The sequence below is a fragment of the Nymphaea colorata genome, chromosome 6, assembly GCF_008831285.2.
Source record: "Nymphaea colorata isolate Beijing-Zhang1983 chromosome 6, ASM883128v2, whole genome shotgun sequence".
Classification (NCBI taxonomy): domain Eukaryota; kingdom Viridiplantae; phylum Streptophyta; class Magnoliopsida; order Nymphaeales; family Nymphaeaceae; genus Nymphaea; species Nymphaea colorata.
This window is the reverse complement of record NC_045143.1, coordinates 5,998,539-6,017,261: the sequence shown is the minus strand read 5'-3', so window position 1 is coordinate 6,017,261 and position 18,723 is coordinate 5,998,539. Positions and strand designations below refer to the sequence as shown.

Below are 18,723 nucleotides of genomic sequence, written 5' to 3'. Positions count from 1 at the left end.
TTTAAAGGAGAGAAGACGAGACACAACAATGTGTTTGGATACCAAAGAAAAGAGAGGAAAGGAGAGGAAAACAAGAAAAATAGTGTATCTTCAATCCCTCAAGAAATGAACAGGATAATACTTTCTAACCAGTGGTGGCACTCAAGATTAACTTCCCGATTTGGAGACGCAGATCACTAACGGTGAGCACTTTCCGTTGATATGGAGGGCCATGTTGATGCAGATGAAACGCAGATACCCAGAAGAAGAACATGAAAGCAAAAAGTTAATAAAATGAGATCATAACAGTGCATGGCTTCCAATGAGTCTTTAGCTTTTTTTTTTTTGTGTCCACACGCAGAACCCCTCCGTTGTTTAAACCTTCTGTGTGGAGGCTTCGTTCAAACCAGCACCAACGTAGCCCGTGGTCAGACTCTGCCTGTTTCCACCTACAAGGGGCAGCAAAGCTATTTCATATTCGCAATCTACAAAGTGAGTTAACATTCTTGGCATTCTTCTGTGCTTTCTTGATTCATCTTAGTGATGACTCTGGATCGTATAATTTCTTATTGAAGACCTGTTGTTTCGTTTTGATTCGAATTCGATAAAGTATATTTGCGTTGTTGCTGAGATACCACATTGAGAAGAACAAATCTTTTGCAGGATTTGGGCGGTGGAAAGTGGATGCTTTCGGGCCCGGTTGATGCATTAGCAATACACTGTAGTTCCAAAATTTTAAAAAAATTGTCCTCCCCATCAAACAAGGGACTGAATTCAACCTCGGGGGTGGAAAAAAAATTCTGGAGAAGAAAAAATGCCCTTAGCCTTCTCCGTCTTGTTTCGAGAGGAAGGCAGAAGGGGACGGCAGCTCTGTCTTCCGCAGTAGCTCTTCCACGCAGATTGGGAGGCTCCCCTCTGCCCTCGACCCCTGCTTTCGCAGATTTCTCTCCCCCCGACGGCCAAACCGCGAGCGACCAATCTGTAGTTTGTGTTTTTCAGGTAAGAAATCGCTGGGTCGTCTTGCTTTCTGATTTTGTTTTGCTACTGAGAATGGTTTCGAGTTCGCTGGCCATTTTCCGTTCTACATTTCTTCCTTCCTTGCTGTTTTGGGCTTGTAATGTTTCATAGTTCCGTTTCTTGGGTTTCGATTTTTGGGGGTTTGATTTTTGAGGCGAGCTCTTCTAACGTCATCTTCAGTTTGAACCACATGGTACACAGGATTGTCTTGTGTTGCAATCTGCAGTTTTGTTAAGTTTTATCACGGTACTCCCATTGCTATCGATCGAAACCTAAATCGATCACTACAAATAAGAAATGTAAAAGAATTTAATCAAACAACAAATAAAAAATGTGGGAGTGATGATTTCAAGTTTCAACCAGCAAACAGTAAATTGTTGTTTCTCGTCAAATGTACCCACTGCCCATCCAAATCATTTGCCCTATGCAGCTATGCTGCTTCTGCATTCCTTGAGCTTCTTATTAAATTCTCAGTGCTCACATCCCACTGAATCAGACAGGTCCTGATGCCTGGTTGCACCAAGCTTTTCCTTACCAAATTTTCTCTTGTTGACTGACTAATCCCCAGGATGTGTTCAACCTGCTTGCGAATTTGAATGTTAATGAGTTGATCAAGGCATTCTCTGTGAAGACAAATGATATGATGCTTGTGATCTACCTCTCATCCCTCATTCGACAAATGTAGGTTTATGATAGATTCTTTGGCTAGAACACGAGAAAGCTGAAGATGCGAAGCCTATGCCAATTCCTGCAGCAGGAGGAAGCTAAGCTGCTCAGCCTTGGTCTAGATGTGTCACGGTTATTTTCTGCAGAAAAGTGCTAGTTGGCAGTTGCATTCAGTGCCGAAGTTGGCTGCTGCAAATTGGTGTTGGCTCTTGTGAGAATTCTGTATTGATCTTTATTTCAGAAACTACGCCCCCATGCAACTTGCCACCAGAACCAACATCCGAGTGCTTCGATGACTAGTTGATTCTAGTAGAATCGTGTAACTTAGAAACTATAAGGGCTTCCAGACGTGAATGGTTTTTGTTGGAATTAAATATGGATTATGACAGGAAGGCATGCTTAAGGTGTAAGGGAACTGAATTTTCCACTTTTTCCTCCTGTAAAATCATTAAGACGCGTATATGGTGTTTCTATGTTAAAAGTATGGGCTGTGTCAGTTGCGACGTCGATTTTCTTTGTCATCTTGTATAGATCTGTCATAACTAGTTCCAACTTCAGAATCTCTGTGCTTCTTTTCTCTCTGTTTTCTCATTTCTTTTTTTCCCATCTTTCACATCCAATTGTTATCCCCTTTTCACCTAATTTCCCATTACTGTAACATTTCAGCTTTAACGCATTTAGTTTGTCATGAAGTTGTTGGATCTGAAATTGTAACCTTCACCATATTTTTTTGAGGTCTTGTTTGTTTTCATGTTTTCATTTTCTTCCCATTCCATCAAATTAAGAAATAACTTTACTCGAAACATTTTTCAACTCCTTCAAACACTCAACGTTAGTGGAACAGGCACCAACTTTCCCGTTCTATTTTTCTTGGAAAGATATTTCTAGAAACTGCTTTTCAACTTCATATTTTCAATGTATCAAACAGGCCCCATTCATTAGATAGAAAAGATCGCTAAGATTTCATGATCCGCTGCCGAACGCAAACTTATTCCAACAGCTCGGACTCGGATTGTGGGGATTCATTCAACGATGAATAGGTTGGATACTGGCCTGCTACTCCCTTCTAGTTGTTGACCTACTATGCCAGCAGCACCTTATACGGTGGAGCCGTTAGAGACAGTCCCCAGCGGAGCTCATACGACAACTCAGATGGGCAGCGGCGTTCCGCCCATCAACCGAACTTCGGAAAGTCATGCTTCGCCGGAGATCTGAGATATATGAACTTTGACGGCGCCTTCAAGCGGCACCGTACCGGCGATACCTTAATCGACAACGGTGGTTGCCACGATCTGGTCTACAAAGCTTACAATCACACCTGGAAAGATCACATCTTTTTCGCCGGCGAAGGAGTGAGCCCGACCTGCAGTTAGTCGATCGGACGGAAAAAGTTTCTGCCACTGATTTGTTCTCTTTTGTTTCATCTCTTTGGTTAATGGAATTGCAAGTTAAATGGTGAAAACTAAAGTTGGTGGCTTAATCTAAATCTGGATCTTTAGTTCTGCCTGTGATTGAGGTTACATAAAGTAAGATATTTTCATATTACTGTGCTTTTCACATATATGCTATTGAAAATGAGAAAAATAAGATTGTGAATAGATACAGATTGGGATCATAAATTGGTAACTAAATGTGAATTGGGTTGCTGTAGCATCTAAAATTTTGGATATGATTTTGTATAATCAAGTTTGACCCTAGTTCCAGTCAAATTGATCCATATCTAACTATATCCGCTCCAAATCCAATTTTGTTCACTTGCTAGATATCTGATTCCCGCACATGGCATTGGCAGTTCTACATTCTATACTTGAGATTGAACCGATCGGATAAAATAATGGTTATGTTCGATCCGTATCCGACACTTTGACATCCTTCCAGATCAGATCCATAGATTGGGTCTGGATCCTAAGAAGTCATCAGGTTCAATGCTCTGATAATAATTCGATCAGGCAAATTGATATTGAAAAGTTCTTAAAAAATACAATGAATAACCAATTTTACCGAGACATAATAATTGGAATTTGATTTTGAATTGTTTTCCATTTCGAATCAACTCTTGGTATGAATAAGTAATGTCTAATCAATCCTGAATGTGGTAATTCGGGGTGTACTTATAACCCGACCCGAATTTGACGCGTTAACAACCCTACCTACCGTCGCCGAAGACTCCAGAGGCAACGTGTATACAATTTACAAACGAGCCGACCCGAGACGGTTGACTGATCCTCGTTCTCACCTAGTAGCACAGGGAAGGAGAGCAATCCAACTGTAGTTCCTCCTCTGATTTGTGGTGAAATAACTTTTATTTTTATTTTTATTTTATTTTCGTAGCTGTGAATGGTGGTTTTCTTTCTCCCGTTCTTCTGTTAAGTGTATTTCTTTCCCTGTTTTTGCATATTTTCTTGTCTGTTTCTGAAGGCGGTAATGGCGTCCGTTGGGAGTGTCACGGCCAAGGCTCAGTTCAGCAGGGAAAGAAGCACCATTTACAGCTTTAGTAACTGTAACTATTCCGGTAAAGTTCGTACTTTTGTAGCAGATTAAATTTCCTGCGTGGTGGTACTCTAATCGTGTTATGGCTTAATTGCGGCTGCTTTTGGCAATGATGTGCAATTGGGGTTCTTGCATGAATATTTGGTGGTCGAGGATTTCTTCTGTTTGCAGCTAACTAGTGGATCGTAGTGTTTTTTTTTTTTCTTTTGTTCTTTTTTTTTGGCTTTGAAGTGGTCTGATTTGTTTCTTGTTATGCCCAATTTTTGTTTACTTCAATCTGGTTGTTCCCTTTCATTTTCTTTTCTTATATTATTTGATGTTCGAATAAGAGTGTCGTCATTGTGTTTCGCTACCTCTCCTCATCTTTTGCTTATTGGTGCTTGTATCGCACATTTTGTTCTGTTTCATATCTAATTGGAGGAGTGATCTGCATGTACGACTTGAGCATTTGGCGATTTTTTTGTTCTTATTGTCCTATCTGTAATACTGGAAAGTTTTTTTCTGCTATTATTTACTGAGTTGTGCTGATTAACTGTTTTTTCTCCCTTGATGTTGAAATGGAAGATCTTATGGCAATATGGGAAACTATCCTCATCTCCGTTATTACTATTCCCATTTCGTGTGACTCTTAGTTTATGACCATTGCTGCTTTCTTAGGGTTGTTGGCCAGCAAGAAGAGACTCTCTCTTTGTCCAGGTAGAATGGACCGCTCTTTTGTCTTTTCAGCGATCAGCATCAGGCAGCAAAGTCAGCGATCTTTTGCTCATCCCAGTTTTCTTACTAAGGAGTGTCACAGAAGAACAAATGCTGTTAACCAGGTACTTAGATCAGTATTATTTTGATGGTGTTGTACTTGTCTGCATGAAGAATTTCTTAGGTATCTGCTCAGTGTCTTGGGCATACAAACCTTCATACATGTATTTGGTGCCTAATGAGGAGTGCGACTTCTATATTCAACTGATGTCAATGCAAAATATAAGTGAAAAGAGGATAGCAGAGTCATAATGGTGTCTTGTTGGGTGCTAATAAGCTGTTAAATGATGCTGAAAATAATGGAAAAATATTTCAGATGAATATATTATGTTAATGTCATTATTGAAGAACATGGTCATATCCTTCTAACATATATACCAAATTGAAGTTGATACTAACATAATGTCGATTTTGTAGTTGACAATACTGTTGTTTGGAGTACCACTCGGAGGGTGTGTAGCATTATGTTTGAATATAGTTTACGATGAAACTTTTAAGCATTTCTGGTCTAGTTGTCAACTAAGATATGTATTGGAGGAATATATCAGCAAGACAAAAACTTTTTCTTTTTTTGTAGGATTCAATAGATAACCAAAGCAGCCATATGGAGGAGCCAAAAATTATAGAAGAGTCTGACAAAAAGAATGATACTCTTCCAGCAGACGATCTTTCTCAAGGGAAAAAGAGATCAGCAAAAATTCATGATTTCTGCTTCGGAATTCCGTTTGGTATGTTGCTCAATTTTCATATTCATTTAACAAATGCTTAGATGCTAACTAAAAAAACAATGTTATAGCTTCAGCAGAATGCTGCCACACCAAAGACTTGAATTACTAGCTCTTCTGTTTGCCTATTGCTTTTGAAATGTTTACTGACACTTCAAAATTAAATTAAAGAGTCAAGGGGCCTCTCTTCTTTGTTTCCTCACATTTTCTTTCTGTTTCCTGTTTACCCTTCGTGTGATGAGTGTTCATATTCTGTCCTTATTTCAGTAAGGTAAAGAAACTTACATAATACTGTGATTGAGTGTTGTAATGTTTGCATAGCTATATGCATGTAGTGGATATGCAGAGTTTGTCTTGATGGCTGTAATACTTTGTTTATTCTGCTCTTCCACTTTAAATTATTTAGATGAAAGTATTTGAGCAGAGACACACACACTCTAGGATAGAAGCTCATCAAAACTTAGTAAGAACCCCTAGACAGACTAGTCTGCCTAAGTCAATCTCCAAGAGGAAAATCAATCGAAGAAAAGAACATGACAATGAAATTGCCAAGATCAATTAAAAAGTACAATATTTTTATGAATCAAGCAAAAGGTTACTGGGAGAAAATCTGAACAGACTAACTAAATTGATGAGCATTTTAAACCTAGGTGATGCATTCTTCCTGCTAATGTGCTCCTCGAATTGCCACTCTTTTCATTGAAGGCTATGTAGACTGCAGTACTGCTTTTTTGCATTGTTGCCTTTGCTTTGCTTGGCCTATCTCTTTCCTGGTTCTTATGTACAAAAGCATGCATACATATAGAAGAATATTGATCTTTTCAAAATGAGTTTGGTGATCTTTCCAAAAAATCTTCTTTCTTATCTTGTTCTCCAACCTAGAAGGACCTTATTTGTCATGACTTATGAGCATAAATTCTGAATCCAGTCTCTTTGGCTGCAGGGGGCGTCGTATTAGGTGCTGGAGTAGTTGGGTTTCTTCTTTCTGGGAATCATGCAACTCTTCTGAATGGTTTGTTCTTTGGTGGTGCTCTATTAGGATTGAGCTCTTACAGTTTGAAAGTATGGAGGCAAGGGAAATCATGTCTGCCATTTATCCTAGGCCAATCAGGTATCTTATGTTCCGATAAATATTATAAAGATCTTTTTGCATCCTTATCACTATGTAAACTGCTTACTGTTGGATCTTAACTTGATCCGTGTACTGATGCTATATCTTGCAAGAAATGGGCCACTGGCATTAGTATACTGGAATTTAAATATAAAAGAACTATTAGACTGTCTGAGCTCTTTATCATTACCTATAAAATCATGCTTCACTGAAAACTAGAAAAGAAATGTAGCAGCTGGGAATTGGTGTTATTCAGAAACAGCGAGTATATGATTCTATATCAACATTATATGAGGCTTACATGGACCTAGACAGTAGGCATTTCATGGTAACAGTTAGCTTTATGCCATCGATGTTATCTATTTCCTTTTGCGGACTGTTTATTGTATATTCTCCTGCATCTATTTTCGTTAAAGTTTATCAATGTTTGTGGTTATTGTTTTAGCTTGCATTCATCAAATGGTGTTTAATTATGATAATTTATGAGAGTTTGCACTTGGAATGGGATTCCTGTGTTACTGCTTTAGGTTCAGCTACAATTATTATAATATTCTGTTTGTTATAATATTCTGTGGACATGTGAATGTGTTTGTATGTGTGTGTGCCTGCAGGTCCATATCACCCTGTTTTAACTTTTCTAGATTGGTGTCTTTGTGCCAAACTTACTGTGTTAATCCATTGTGTTCACATCGTTCAACCATTTTTCATGTGAGCAATGGGAGTGGAGATTTGTTGTTCCCTCACATGGCTCTATACACGGTTCTAAATATTCCAAACTTGAATGATTGTTATACCCTCATTGTTTCAGCAGATGGGGACATGCATTAATCAGGAGCATGTTAACATCTTTGGACACCACATGCTCTTTTTCTTTCTGTTCCCTCACCTTTTCCAACAGATGGGGACATGCATTAACCCATGTTCATGTGTTTGGAGTTTTTGGACACCACAAACACATGATCTTTTTCCTCCTAGCATGTGTTCTTTGCACCAGATCATCTTATGATGGTGTTTATGGGACAAATTTTTGGAGGTTATCATAATTTAGTAATTTACTCTATCAACAATTTTGTTTCTTGAGAAGCTTATCTCAGTTGGGTTATAATCTTACTTTTCACCAGTGATGCACATGTCGGTTTCAAAATGACATACTAATCAGTCTCGTAAGGAAGCAATTAATCTATGTTTTTTGTGAATAGTCTCACTCGCATTCTTGTTCAGCTGTGGTTGGTGCCTGAACCTTTAGACAGTATGCTGTACTGAAAAAAAAGTCACTACTGTGAAATAATTTGTGGTTCGGGATTCAAATTCAGAAGCATATATTGACATGGTCTTCATACTTGAATGGTGCAGTTTTGGCGGTGGCTCTTTTGGTAAAGCAATTTCAGATATATGCTTTGGTAAGTTTACCTTCAATTTTTGGTTTGTTGAAGTTTGTGTTTGTTATTAAGTGAATATGGTGTTGCAGACAAAGAACCTTTTCCCAACAGGACTCTATATTATCACAAGGTAATTCACAGGAACTTTTTTTATTTTTCCATTTTCCAATTCTTTGTCATGGAACATCCAAAGTTTACTTTGAAATGCAGTGCTGGAATGCTGTGCTTTTACTTGTATGTCTTGCTGTCTGGTGGAAACCCGCCTCCAAAGAAGTTGAAGGTGGCAACCAGCATGTCGTCTTAATACACATTTTAAGGTATCCGGTTTTTCAATGGTTAAACTTTGGTATGGTGCAATGGCAAGCAGTTATTGCTGACTTGGTCTCTGTATGATGAAGCAAACTTGTCCCTAGTTACGTGAAGTTCTCTAGATCCTTTTTGTTGGAACTAGTTTCACATGCATTCCCCAGAGAAGTACCATCCCAGAAAAAGCAGTGTTCTGTCATGCAGAATTTTAGCCGTCATAGGGGTCTCTCGATGGCCGATAGGTTCCATCTGCAGTCAAACCATTTTAATTGAATGCCACTCATCGAAAGAGCTCTTTTGGTGATGGAGAATATCTACCTAAATTCCTCTATGTCTGAATCAAATTTGCTGTTTTCACTTGTATCACGGTCTTGTTGAACCTTGGCAATTTGTGATGCAGGATAGTTGCTCATGAGGTCTTCATCAAATTAAGTTATTCTTGCGGCAAGCTGTTGATTTATATGTCCTGATTCTGGCATTTGCTTATCTCCTGCCGGAATTCCACAACAATTGTGGCTCGGCACTTCCTGATGTCTATGCTGCTTTTCTTTAGGTATGAAAATAATAGCATTACCAACTGGACCAAGTAAAGCATGTAATCTTTCTACATACAGAAATTCATTTTTGTATGTCTTTGTATGCTCTCTATCTGGCATTCGCAATAATACCTAAGCCACTTCACCTGGAGTGCAACTATATATGCTGTAGGTGACATGACCCAATTCTTTCCTCTTTTACTTTAACTGGGGTCTGTCACCAGCAATCACAAAGTTGAAGGGGCTTCATACAATTACAGTTTCGAATGCCACATCAAAAAGAAAAAAAGAAAAAAAAAAGAAAAAGAAAAACGTCCTTTAGCGCTAGGACAATAGGGGAGGGGAACTGGCACATGGAGCTTCTGGTGACTGCAAAAGGATGCCCGTAGCTCTCTTCTGATTTTAACTGTCAAGTTTCACTGCGATATCTTATTTGACTAAGCATATAATGTTAAAAGGCATATGAGAAACTACAAGAGCAAGGCTTGTGACCCAAGAACATGTTCATTCTCGTTCCTGGTACATGCAGAACGGTACGAGTAGGCCAGGATAGCAAGGCCGGTGCCCTTTGTTTGCATCGAGGGCTCCCCTGTTCCTTGGTCCGACGCTCGGAAATTCGGAATGTTCCATGGTACGCGACGCTCTATGGGACACCGCTTTCTACAATACCAGATATGCTCCCATATTAATAAGAAAACTTTGATGGGGCTTTGACCACCTTGTTTGTTTAATAAAGGACAACGTCTGTAAACAGATAAAGTTCAGTTAATATTTGGTCTGGATCTTTATGTTGGCATTCTTCACAAGGGGTTGAACTGAGAATGCATGAGTCTGAAGAACGTTGTGTTTCAGCTTTTCAGGCGAACATGGTTGAGTTTCAAAATTCAAGATGCATTTTATTACTTAAGCGGTAGAAAGAGAATGCGAAGAGTCTCCGGTTAATGACCTGAACACCAAATTCTATTTCAACTCCGTTATTCTGTTGTCTAAGTTCTTCCTGTACTTGAATGTTTAAAACCAAATGTAGATTCAATAGACATAAGAGCTAACTGTTACATGTAATCAGGTTGCATCCTTGTTTGATTTTAGGCACAAATTCAGTTCTGCACCTGCATACTGAATCTAGATCTGATTATTCATGTTCGTATGTTTCTCTCTTTTCTTTTCTTTTTCTTTTTTAAAAAAATGAGATTTTCTAAAACAGCCAAGATATGGTATGATGAGCTCGTTAATGTTGATTTCTGCAACCATTCAAGAGAACCGAAAATATGAACTGGAGGATAGTGTTGATAATGATAGAAGAAAATTTTACAAGTACAATTGCTACCCAATTATAGAATCCTGCGGTGTATGCGCTAGCAAATATGAATGTTATGACTGATTACCATCTTTAGGGCTTGTTTGGCAGCAATAATAAGTTGTTACTGTCCTATGCCCAAAAGATTGAGACTAATTCATTGAACATTATAACATAGTATTTTATGAATCTACCCAGTGTTTGGAACAGATTCATAAGACGATATCAGCTTGTTGCTCTTCTCGAACAAGCCCTTATGGTATGGCTTGTACATGAAATAATTTTGCAGGTTTCAAGCTGTTATATGTGAAGTAGTTTGAAATTTTGAGAAGTAATTTTTGTTAAGCATGCAAATAAATGAGAAATAACTTATTACCAATGTGATTTTGAATAGGTTTACCTAAATCTGGTGAAAAGGGAATATCAGTTATGCACCTTGGATCCAAGAATAATCCTTCTCAGTTGTATATAGATGTTGGGGCTTATGATGTGAATTTGGTTCTGAAAACTCAAGGAATTTGATTAATTTGAATACTATAAAGGCTGGATCGGACTTGAATCTCAACCATTTTCATCCCTAGTTTTTTTTTTTATTTACTATTCTTAATCGTCTTAAAATTTTTTCAACACTCATATTTACTTAATGCACACATGTCAAAGACTCCAAAACTCTTCCATCAACGTTGGTTCTCAAAAGGCACAAACAAAAAATTTTTACATGCAAATCTGTATAATGAAACGTTATAAACCCAATAATATATATTATAATCCAAATAATAATATGATTCTAGAAAATCAATTTAATGAATCCATATCCAATCAGCAAACTCTGCAAGTGGAAAAATGAAGTTCTATGGTTCGGATCCGAGGTACGATTCGGTCCTGATCTGAAGCTTCATCCGTAGGCTTTCGCCGCGTCCGCCTCTGCCGAAGGATCCAGATTTCCAAAATTGTCTGAGGTCAATATCGTCATTAGCCACTATGGATCGCCTGATTTGAGTCGGATTTCTTTCTTCGTGTGTTCTTCCTACCTCCTTCGTTCTCTATTGATCTTGAATTCTTGGGTTCATGATTTCTTGCTTTCACCTTATCTTGAACTTTCTCCATTCGGAACCCGAGCAGATGGTTACCTTTCCATCTTACTTCTATTCACCGGCAATCGGTGGAAAAATCGGTCGAAATGGTCCACTTTTTGGCGCAATCTAAGTGCTGGAATTGCCCTAGTTTGGTATGGAGAAGATGGTGATGGAAATCCGCCATAAAACCCCAAGATCTGCCTCCCAATAGAAATCATAAGGTTCTTCTTTCTTTTCTTGTGCACCTTCGCCGTTGACTCGAAATCCGTTTAGGAATTGAAGAGTTTGATGTTTTTGGAGACGAGTCACTCGTTTATTGGATGATCTGTTCGCGATAGGTAATAGTACCGACGGGATGGTTTTCAATTCGCTCCTCGTCGTGAATGTCGCGAGGTGGTCGACAGATTTCTTCCGGTTCATGGCGTGGAACCCTCAGAACCTCTCCACGGAAGAGCTCCTGACGATCATCTGCTGCCTGCCGCTGCATCAGTTGAGCAGGGTGGCTGCGTGCTTGTGGTCGTTTTTCTGCTACCCCCATCCGGACTTCTACATTAGCTCAGACGACGATGACGACGATGATCGAGATTCTGATTCAAGTTCGGATTAGCCCTTCGTGTTGGTTGCCCTTCTTCGGAGATCTTCGTTCATCCTCTCTGTTGCTGTCTCCCGCTTCTTGTTGACTTATAGTTCAGATAGAAAATGGGAAGTGGCAAACTTGTTCAGGTTCATCCTTTTGTATCCTATTGTAGTTTGACAAGAAGAATCGTACATCTCCAATACAGAAATCTCACCGATTTTGGTTGTGAAAAGCTCGATGTCCCGTGTCTCCCGTCCATTGTTTTGTACCTAGTTGTGGTGTCGCAACAATTTGGTTGTCAAGAACTCGATGCCCCTACATCAATTTGTAAGCAGTTGTAGCCCGACAAAATGAGTCATACATATCATGTATATAAATCTGGCTGATTTGGTTGTCAAGAACTTGATGTCTGTACTCTCTCTCTCTCTCTCTCTCCCTTTCTCTCTCTCTCTCGTATACGTGGGAAATGCCTCTGAACCTGCTGAGGTTAGGTAAATGACTAACCTCAGAGATTACACGTGCCACAGTAGATCACTATGGTGCGCGGCCAACATCAGAATAAACTCTCATTTATTTGCTTTTCCGTCTCTGATCTTTTCATATTCTTTCCTCCGTAATGAGATCAAACTTGAGCTGAAGTTATTCTCATATGCTTGATATCCTAACTATGTCCAAGTTGCTAAGTTGGTTCTTGCTGTATAGGATTAGCATAACCTCGAAAATCGAAAGTGTTGATGGTCATAAAATGTACTGCATTGGTGCATGACTTTCTGCATATTTTATGATTACTTATCTTCTGGGGTGCTTTGGGCTGTATGTTGTGCGCACATTAGGAATCAGGGAGGAGAATCTCTGTTTTATAGCTAATTGAAACCAACAACCGACAAGCTGCAGATCGTTGAAGTGCAAATGTTCCATTACTACGGAAAATATCAGGTCCTGGCATAGTTACTGGAAAGTGGTAGCTTTTGTCTCAAATCCTACGTTTAGCTTTTTCAGAAATTCATGGGCGCCCGTCTGTAAATTTTGTACAAACATTGTGACGTCGAGTATCAAATAAAAAAAAAACCCTGGGGATGTTATTTCTCTATTTCAGATTCATGATTTATGTGAAGCACAAGCTGAAGAAACTTTTCTTTGTTGTCTTTCAGCCAACTATTTTAAGGGCATAAAGCTATTGAGCGTGGATCATAAATGGTATAGGAATGGCAGTTGAACTGGAACACAATGTGGACTGCAATTATAGATAAACAACATAAAGCAATTAGGCATTAGCTAAAGCATAGCATTGATGAAAACAGACTTGAATGTTCTGTCTACCTAGTGGAAATTTGAAGCATTATGTTTTTTGCCAAATGACTCTGAGAGACATATTTCCATTGACAATCATGAGAATTGCAATTATCCCTCTAAGAACTGCCTGCTTACTGAGTGACTTGATGGCAAATGATTCCTGCAAGACATGTTTACATTTTGTTATACCGGTGCCTGGTTCTCTTCCTTGCTGGTATCAGCAATATCTGCAGTTTCCATACCTGTTATGACATGAGACTCCTTGACTCTTGCTAGCTTCATTAACATATTTGATGCCAGACTTAGGTGTTCATGGATGAAGTCCTGGTTAAGCTCATGAGTATACTGTAGAGGTGTTATTTATTTAGGTACTAATGGCCTAGTATATCATTAAAGAATGAAACTCTGCCACATGCTCAACAGAAACATTATACTGTTTGAAGGAGGGAGCATAAGCGCTTGAATTGACCTAGTGGTTTTCTCTATGGCGTTTTTATTTCTTAAAAAGAAGCACGTGTAGATAAAATGCTGCTAGAATTGCTTGATATGTAGTTTTTTCAGGCGACATAGTGGAAGGTGTGCTTGCAGTTAAGATAATTATCCCTCTTGCAGCAGCAGCCAGAACATAGTTGGGTTGGGGGCGGTGCTGGATGTTGAATGAGTTTTGGAGTAACGAGCCTACAGGTTTTACAAACACCCAAGCTGTTTCATAATTCCTGGGGTGGTTCTTACTTCTTACAAGTGGTAGGTCAAGCAAACCTTTCTAAAACGGGAGCATCAAACCCGATAAATTTTTGTACTAACACCCGTCTCATGGCTTGGTTCACTTCTTTTGTCGGGTAGTGTGAATGACCCTGAACTCTGAGGCCTGGATTTAGTTATTCAGTTGCTTTTGGAAATTAAAGTGGGTCGAACAATTTTAAGACAATGCTTCCAGAAAAATCCAGGATGGATGCAATTTATTTGAGTGCTTTGAAGATCAAATTTTGCCTGTGTGCTACAACTGCATAAGGATAGTATAAGTCCTATTTAAACCTTGTTAAGAACTTGTGATTGTCGTGACCCTGCAGGACTGGGGAGCATGCTCAAGGCAGATTTTCAACCTTTAGCAACAGATGCTAATCTATGAACCATGACTGTCGTCAACTGAACCTGTACAGCAAAATTCTCTACAATCATCACCCCATGTGGACTTGTTCAAAAGAAAATCATTGTACCGTAGCAGAATTTAACATATTAAATTTGAGATCATGTACTGGAAACAAAAAACAAGATTCGAAATTTTTCTTTTCAATTTTGATTATGTGCTTCTTAAGGGAATAATCTGGGTTTCTATATTTTCCATTGATAATGGTTTCGATATTCTTCCATGGTTTCACTTCTTCAGAATTGTATTTTACAAACTCTTAGTTTGAGATCAATGTAACTGGTAAGGCTTCACCTAAGCAGTGCCTGTTTTCACATTTCTCGAATGACATTCACTAAGTCTTCAGAAGCTTGAATCCAAGCAAAAGATGTGTTGCAAGAACACATGCTTGCAAATGTCAGGATTTGTGCTTATAATCTCCTCTGACATGGCCTTTTATCATGCTCATGGCGACATCATTCTCATGTGACATGGCGTCAGGGGAAGACATCCTTGATGGCCTCATGTAATGAGAAAGGCTGAGGAGGTTAGCAGAGAATTCTATTCGCAGCCTTTTTTTTTTTGTTCAGTTAAAACCCCTTCGAGAAGAAATCTCATACGATCTCATGTATGTGCAATTCACTTCTTTGAGCCATTTCAAATAACTCTCCATGGGCATGCATTTAATATGGCAGAAAGGAAAAACAACTTCGTCAACAGTGTTTTCTAAGAGTCTCACAGTTTTCACTCACAGGATGGAACATAATTTCGAAGCCCACCATAGAAAAACATGTAGTCATATGAAGTGAGCGATGTCTCCCATGATGTGTAGCCATAGCAGTAGTGATTGGAGGCAAGGCGAACTTCATGGCCGTTGTCCTCATGTTGCCATCACCGTTCATGTACATGATATTAGAAACGTAGGCGACTTTGCGGAGATCTTCTTTCATTACCGCATCAATTGGGAAATTTCCACTGTAGACTTTAGTCCAGGGCTTCAGTTCAAACTTCTGCACATCCAACATGGCTGTCACAGTTCCTGATTTGGCAAAATAATAAGGTTGGCCGATACCCATGTTATTTCCATGTAAGCTCACTCACCCTCCAATTGCTGGTGCCGAAGTCATGTGAAGAAGAAAAGTGAAAAAAGAAGTGTGCCTGTGAAGAACCCAAAGATTGATGAAGGTACTTGTATTGTTCCTTGCATACGATTAGAGTCTTGGCAACCACAAGAGAAAAGAAAAACGAAATCAGAAGCTTGAAGGATGGAGTTCGTGAAACTTAAGCAAGTCTCAAAGTCAATTTTCTAGCAAACCAAGGCATGGGCATTTGCAGCTACTTACCTTCCATGCCTTCTTCCTCTTCATGAAGGAGAGACAGACCTCACCTTGTGTATCACAGCAAGTAAATCATACTGTGGTCCTTGATAACTTAAAAAGAGGAGACAGAATTCCACCCAATGGCTAGGTGTTGCCTACTTGGAGGACGCCAGGACAATCCAGGTTGTAGCATCCTGATCCATTGGACATCTGAAAGAATTGCATCAGAAAAAAAACTCCCAGCAATGCGCCTTCTCTTCCCACTTAAATTTTTTGGGAGTATTAACTCCGCTGAAACCTACCCCCCAATAGATCAAAACCTTTGTGCAATTATCTCCATATAAATTGTTGTAAACCTCTTGATTTTGATAACAGAGAACAAATTCAGATGAAAATTTACCAACTAAAACTAAATAAAAAGTATTTTTTATCTGGGTCTCATCTTTTTTTAGCTTTACTACCTCCAATTTTTTCAGCATATGAGAAACTTCAAAGTAGTATCTTCAGCTACTTGGAAATTTGGATTTGAAAAAAAAGTAGGATTTTCTCTGAGAATTGTAGCGTTTGAGTTCATCTGCTGGGTAAAATTTAACCTTTCATACTTAAGCTTCTTAAACACTGGTTGTTAAGCAGTTGCCATAGTATAATGCAAAGACAAAAACAGGTAAACTCGAACGACAAATGGAGTACTCTGCTTGAGTAATAAAACGTGCTACAGTTTCCAAAATCCACACACACTGGGCTGGATCAAGGATCTCTAAGATGCTGATAAGTGATAATCATATTGTGGGAACTCAGCAATGTAGAGGAGGGTGGGCGGGAACCATCAATCTACATTCAAAATAGGACGCCCTATTTTTCTGTTAAGGAGGAACTATCCAATCCTTACGAGGACAACACCATTAGGAAAGCTCAAGCTGCTCAAGTCAAATAACGAGATATGGAAACTGTCCTTTCCTTCTTGGGACAAATGTATCCACCAGGCTAGTGGGATTTAGTACGCATGAACACATCCCTGGATTGCAGAATGACTTACTATTGCAGGAATACGTGCCTGAATTAAGTCACGGCCTTACTCCCAGCAGGGTTGCAACGGAATACATGCCTGAATTGCAGAATGGCAGAGACTCAACCAGACCAGTGGAACTCATCTCGATGCACAAACACGAGAGAGAGAGAGAGAGAAATACCTGAGCTCGGAGAAGTACCTTGTAGCCTGCGTCAACTTTGAGCTGTAAAACCAATATTGCCGAGCTGATCCCAGCCAGCGACTCTGTAGTTGGTTGGTAGATGGATGACTGCATGAGCAACCAAGAACCCGTGGCCGACTGTCTTGTACGGCCAGAACATGGCAACTATGCACATACAAATTCTGAAGAAGATTTTCAAGTAAGAGAAATGTGTTGCATGTTATACTGGTTATCTCTCACATCTGAGTGAGTCATAGACCCGATAATTAGGCTACGCAGCAGGCACAATAAACAACCTGCTCCTTCTTGCGCACCTCGTGGGCAATGCCATTTGGGATCAAGATTGTCTGTTTAGTTCCTTCAGATGGAAATTGTCTCATCTGGGCAGCCCCCACTCTTGCGCAGAAGATGGGGAGTATTCTATCCTGATGCTGGTCTTCATCTCCGAATCCCTTTGGGTTGAAGCCACGCTTCATCTGCAATCAGCGGTTGAAGCGAGTTTCATTGTTCGATATACAAGCCTTTCGTCCAAAAAAAACTCGATGGTTTTCTTGGTAATCACAAATGACATGCAAAAGAAAACGAAGAGCAGAACGAAGACCCGAATGGCATGATCGTTGGTCAATGGATGTTGCAGAGAAGGCTGTCCGTAGATGTCAACACGGTCTATCAGGTCGCCGTCTTCGCTCTGCATTGTGAACCATTCATCAGTAATACAGAATCATGGGGATGATAGTGTCACTGGTGATCTATTTTCATTCTCCTTGTTCTGAGATGGTGGTGCCCTTGCAAAGCTGCTAACATGAATTGCTTTGACGGGACAAATGGCTGTTGGAAGAATAATAGCCCTTGCAGGGGGCTCCGTGAGCTAGAAGAAGAGAAACCGCAAGAAGCAAAGCGGCAATTCTATCAGAACTCAGAACGAAAGATGGGAGACGGTGAAAGTGATCTATTAATTATTATAGATGTCTGAAACTGAATTTTGTGGGTGTTCATGAATTGAATCTGAAAAAAAAAGAAACGACTCTTGTTTAATGGAAACCGAAAAGGATATCAGTGTGACTATCAAAAGGAAACTCTGATGTATGCTAGAAGTTATCCAAATCATTAAACTAAATTCGCATCACTTTCAACCCAATTGGAAGATGTAGATAGCTTCATATGAAAGTGGCTGCTCAGTGCTTATTGATTATTTGTATACTAATCTAATATGCATATATTTCATGTACATGTCTTTTTATACATACATTGCATAACTCAGTGCACTGTATGTTGGTAAGTTTTCAGACTCATGAAACTAAATCTTGCAAATGTAGTTCAAAAGGTGGGACCTTTTGATCCCACTGTTCAGCCCACATTCTGCTTGTAAAATTTGAGCTTGACTTTGCTCATTAGTAGATAGTAAAGCCGTAGAGGGTTTTGACTTTTGATTCGGGTTGAATTCAGCCTTTATTAAGGAATTCAAGTAACGGCACTTTCTGCAATTAAATTTGGATTAAATTTGAATTGGACCTCATTTTAAAAACTAATAGCCCAAAAACCATGTGAAATTTACATGTAATCGAGTCAAGTATTTACCGAATTTCGGCCAAATATTTACCTTAGACTTGAAATAAAACTGGATATCGAATAAGAGTTGGATTAGTGATTAAATTTCAAATGTCATTTACCAAATCTGGCTAAGTAAATCTGAAACTGGGCGGGTGATTGGATGGATATTGTATCCCATCCATTGGAGGTCGCGTGACTAAATTGGAGGGACGACTCGAAACAGTAACACCTGCGTACTCGAACGGCTCAGCGGATCAAATGCTGGACCCTGGAACGCGTGGGACAAATGATCCGCGGGTTCCGAATTCGATAAATTCAGATGATGGAACACA

General features: G+C 39.4%; 1 protein-coding gene across 2 annotated transcripts; it reads left to right on the top strand.

Moving 5' to 3' along the window:
* The first annotated feature begins 276 nt into the window (after positions 1–276).
* On the top strand, positions 277–9,124 carry LOC116255513 (protein FATTY ACID EXPORT 1, chloroplastic). 2 transcript variants are annotated; one of them, XM_031631363.2, is made up of 10 exons: positions 277–471; positions 643–978; positions 4,081–4,174; positions 4,810–4,970; positions 5,483–5,633; positions 6,574–6,741; positions 8,095–8,141; positions 8,210–8,250; positions 8,331–8,437; positions 8,827–9,124. In XM_031631363.2, exons 1-9 carry the CDS (start codon positions 292–294, stop codon positions 8,422–8,424), a joined length of 1,272 nt encoding a protein of 423 aa, XP_031487223.2. In that variant the 5' UTR covers positions 277–291; the 3' UTR covers positions 8,425–8,437; positions 8,827–9,124. The 2 variants fall into 2 exon arrangements, with proteins under 2 accessions (XP_031487223.2, XP_049934097.1); XM_050078140.1 differs by lacking the exons at positions 277–471; positions 643–978 and adding an exon at positions 3,799–3,952.
* The last annotated feature ends 9,599 nt before the right edge of the window (positions 9,125–18,723 follow it).

Excerpts from the sequence above, each read along its gene's own strand:
- LOC116255513 (XM_031631363.2), top strand. The coding sequence starts at position 292 with ATGGCTTCCAATGAGTCTTTAGCTTTTTTTTTTTTGTGTCCACACGCA. Across the intron at positions 4,175-4,809 it reads TAGTAACTGTAACTATTCCG|GGTTGTTGGCCAGCAAGAAG; the intron begins GTAAAGTTCGTA and ends CTGCTTTCTTAG. Across the intron at positions 8,251-8,330 it reads GGACTCTATATTATCACAAG|TGCTGGAATGCTGTGCTTTT; the intron begins GTAATTCACAGG and ends TTTGAAATGCAG.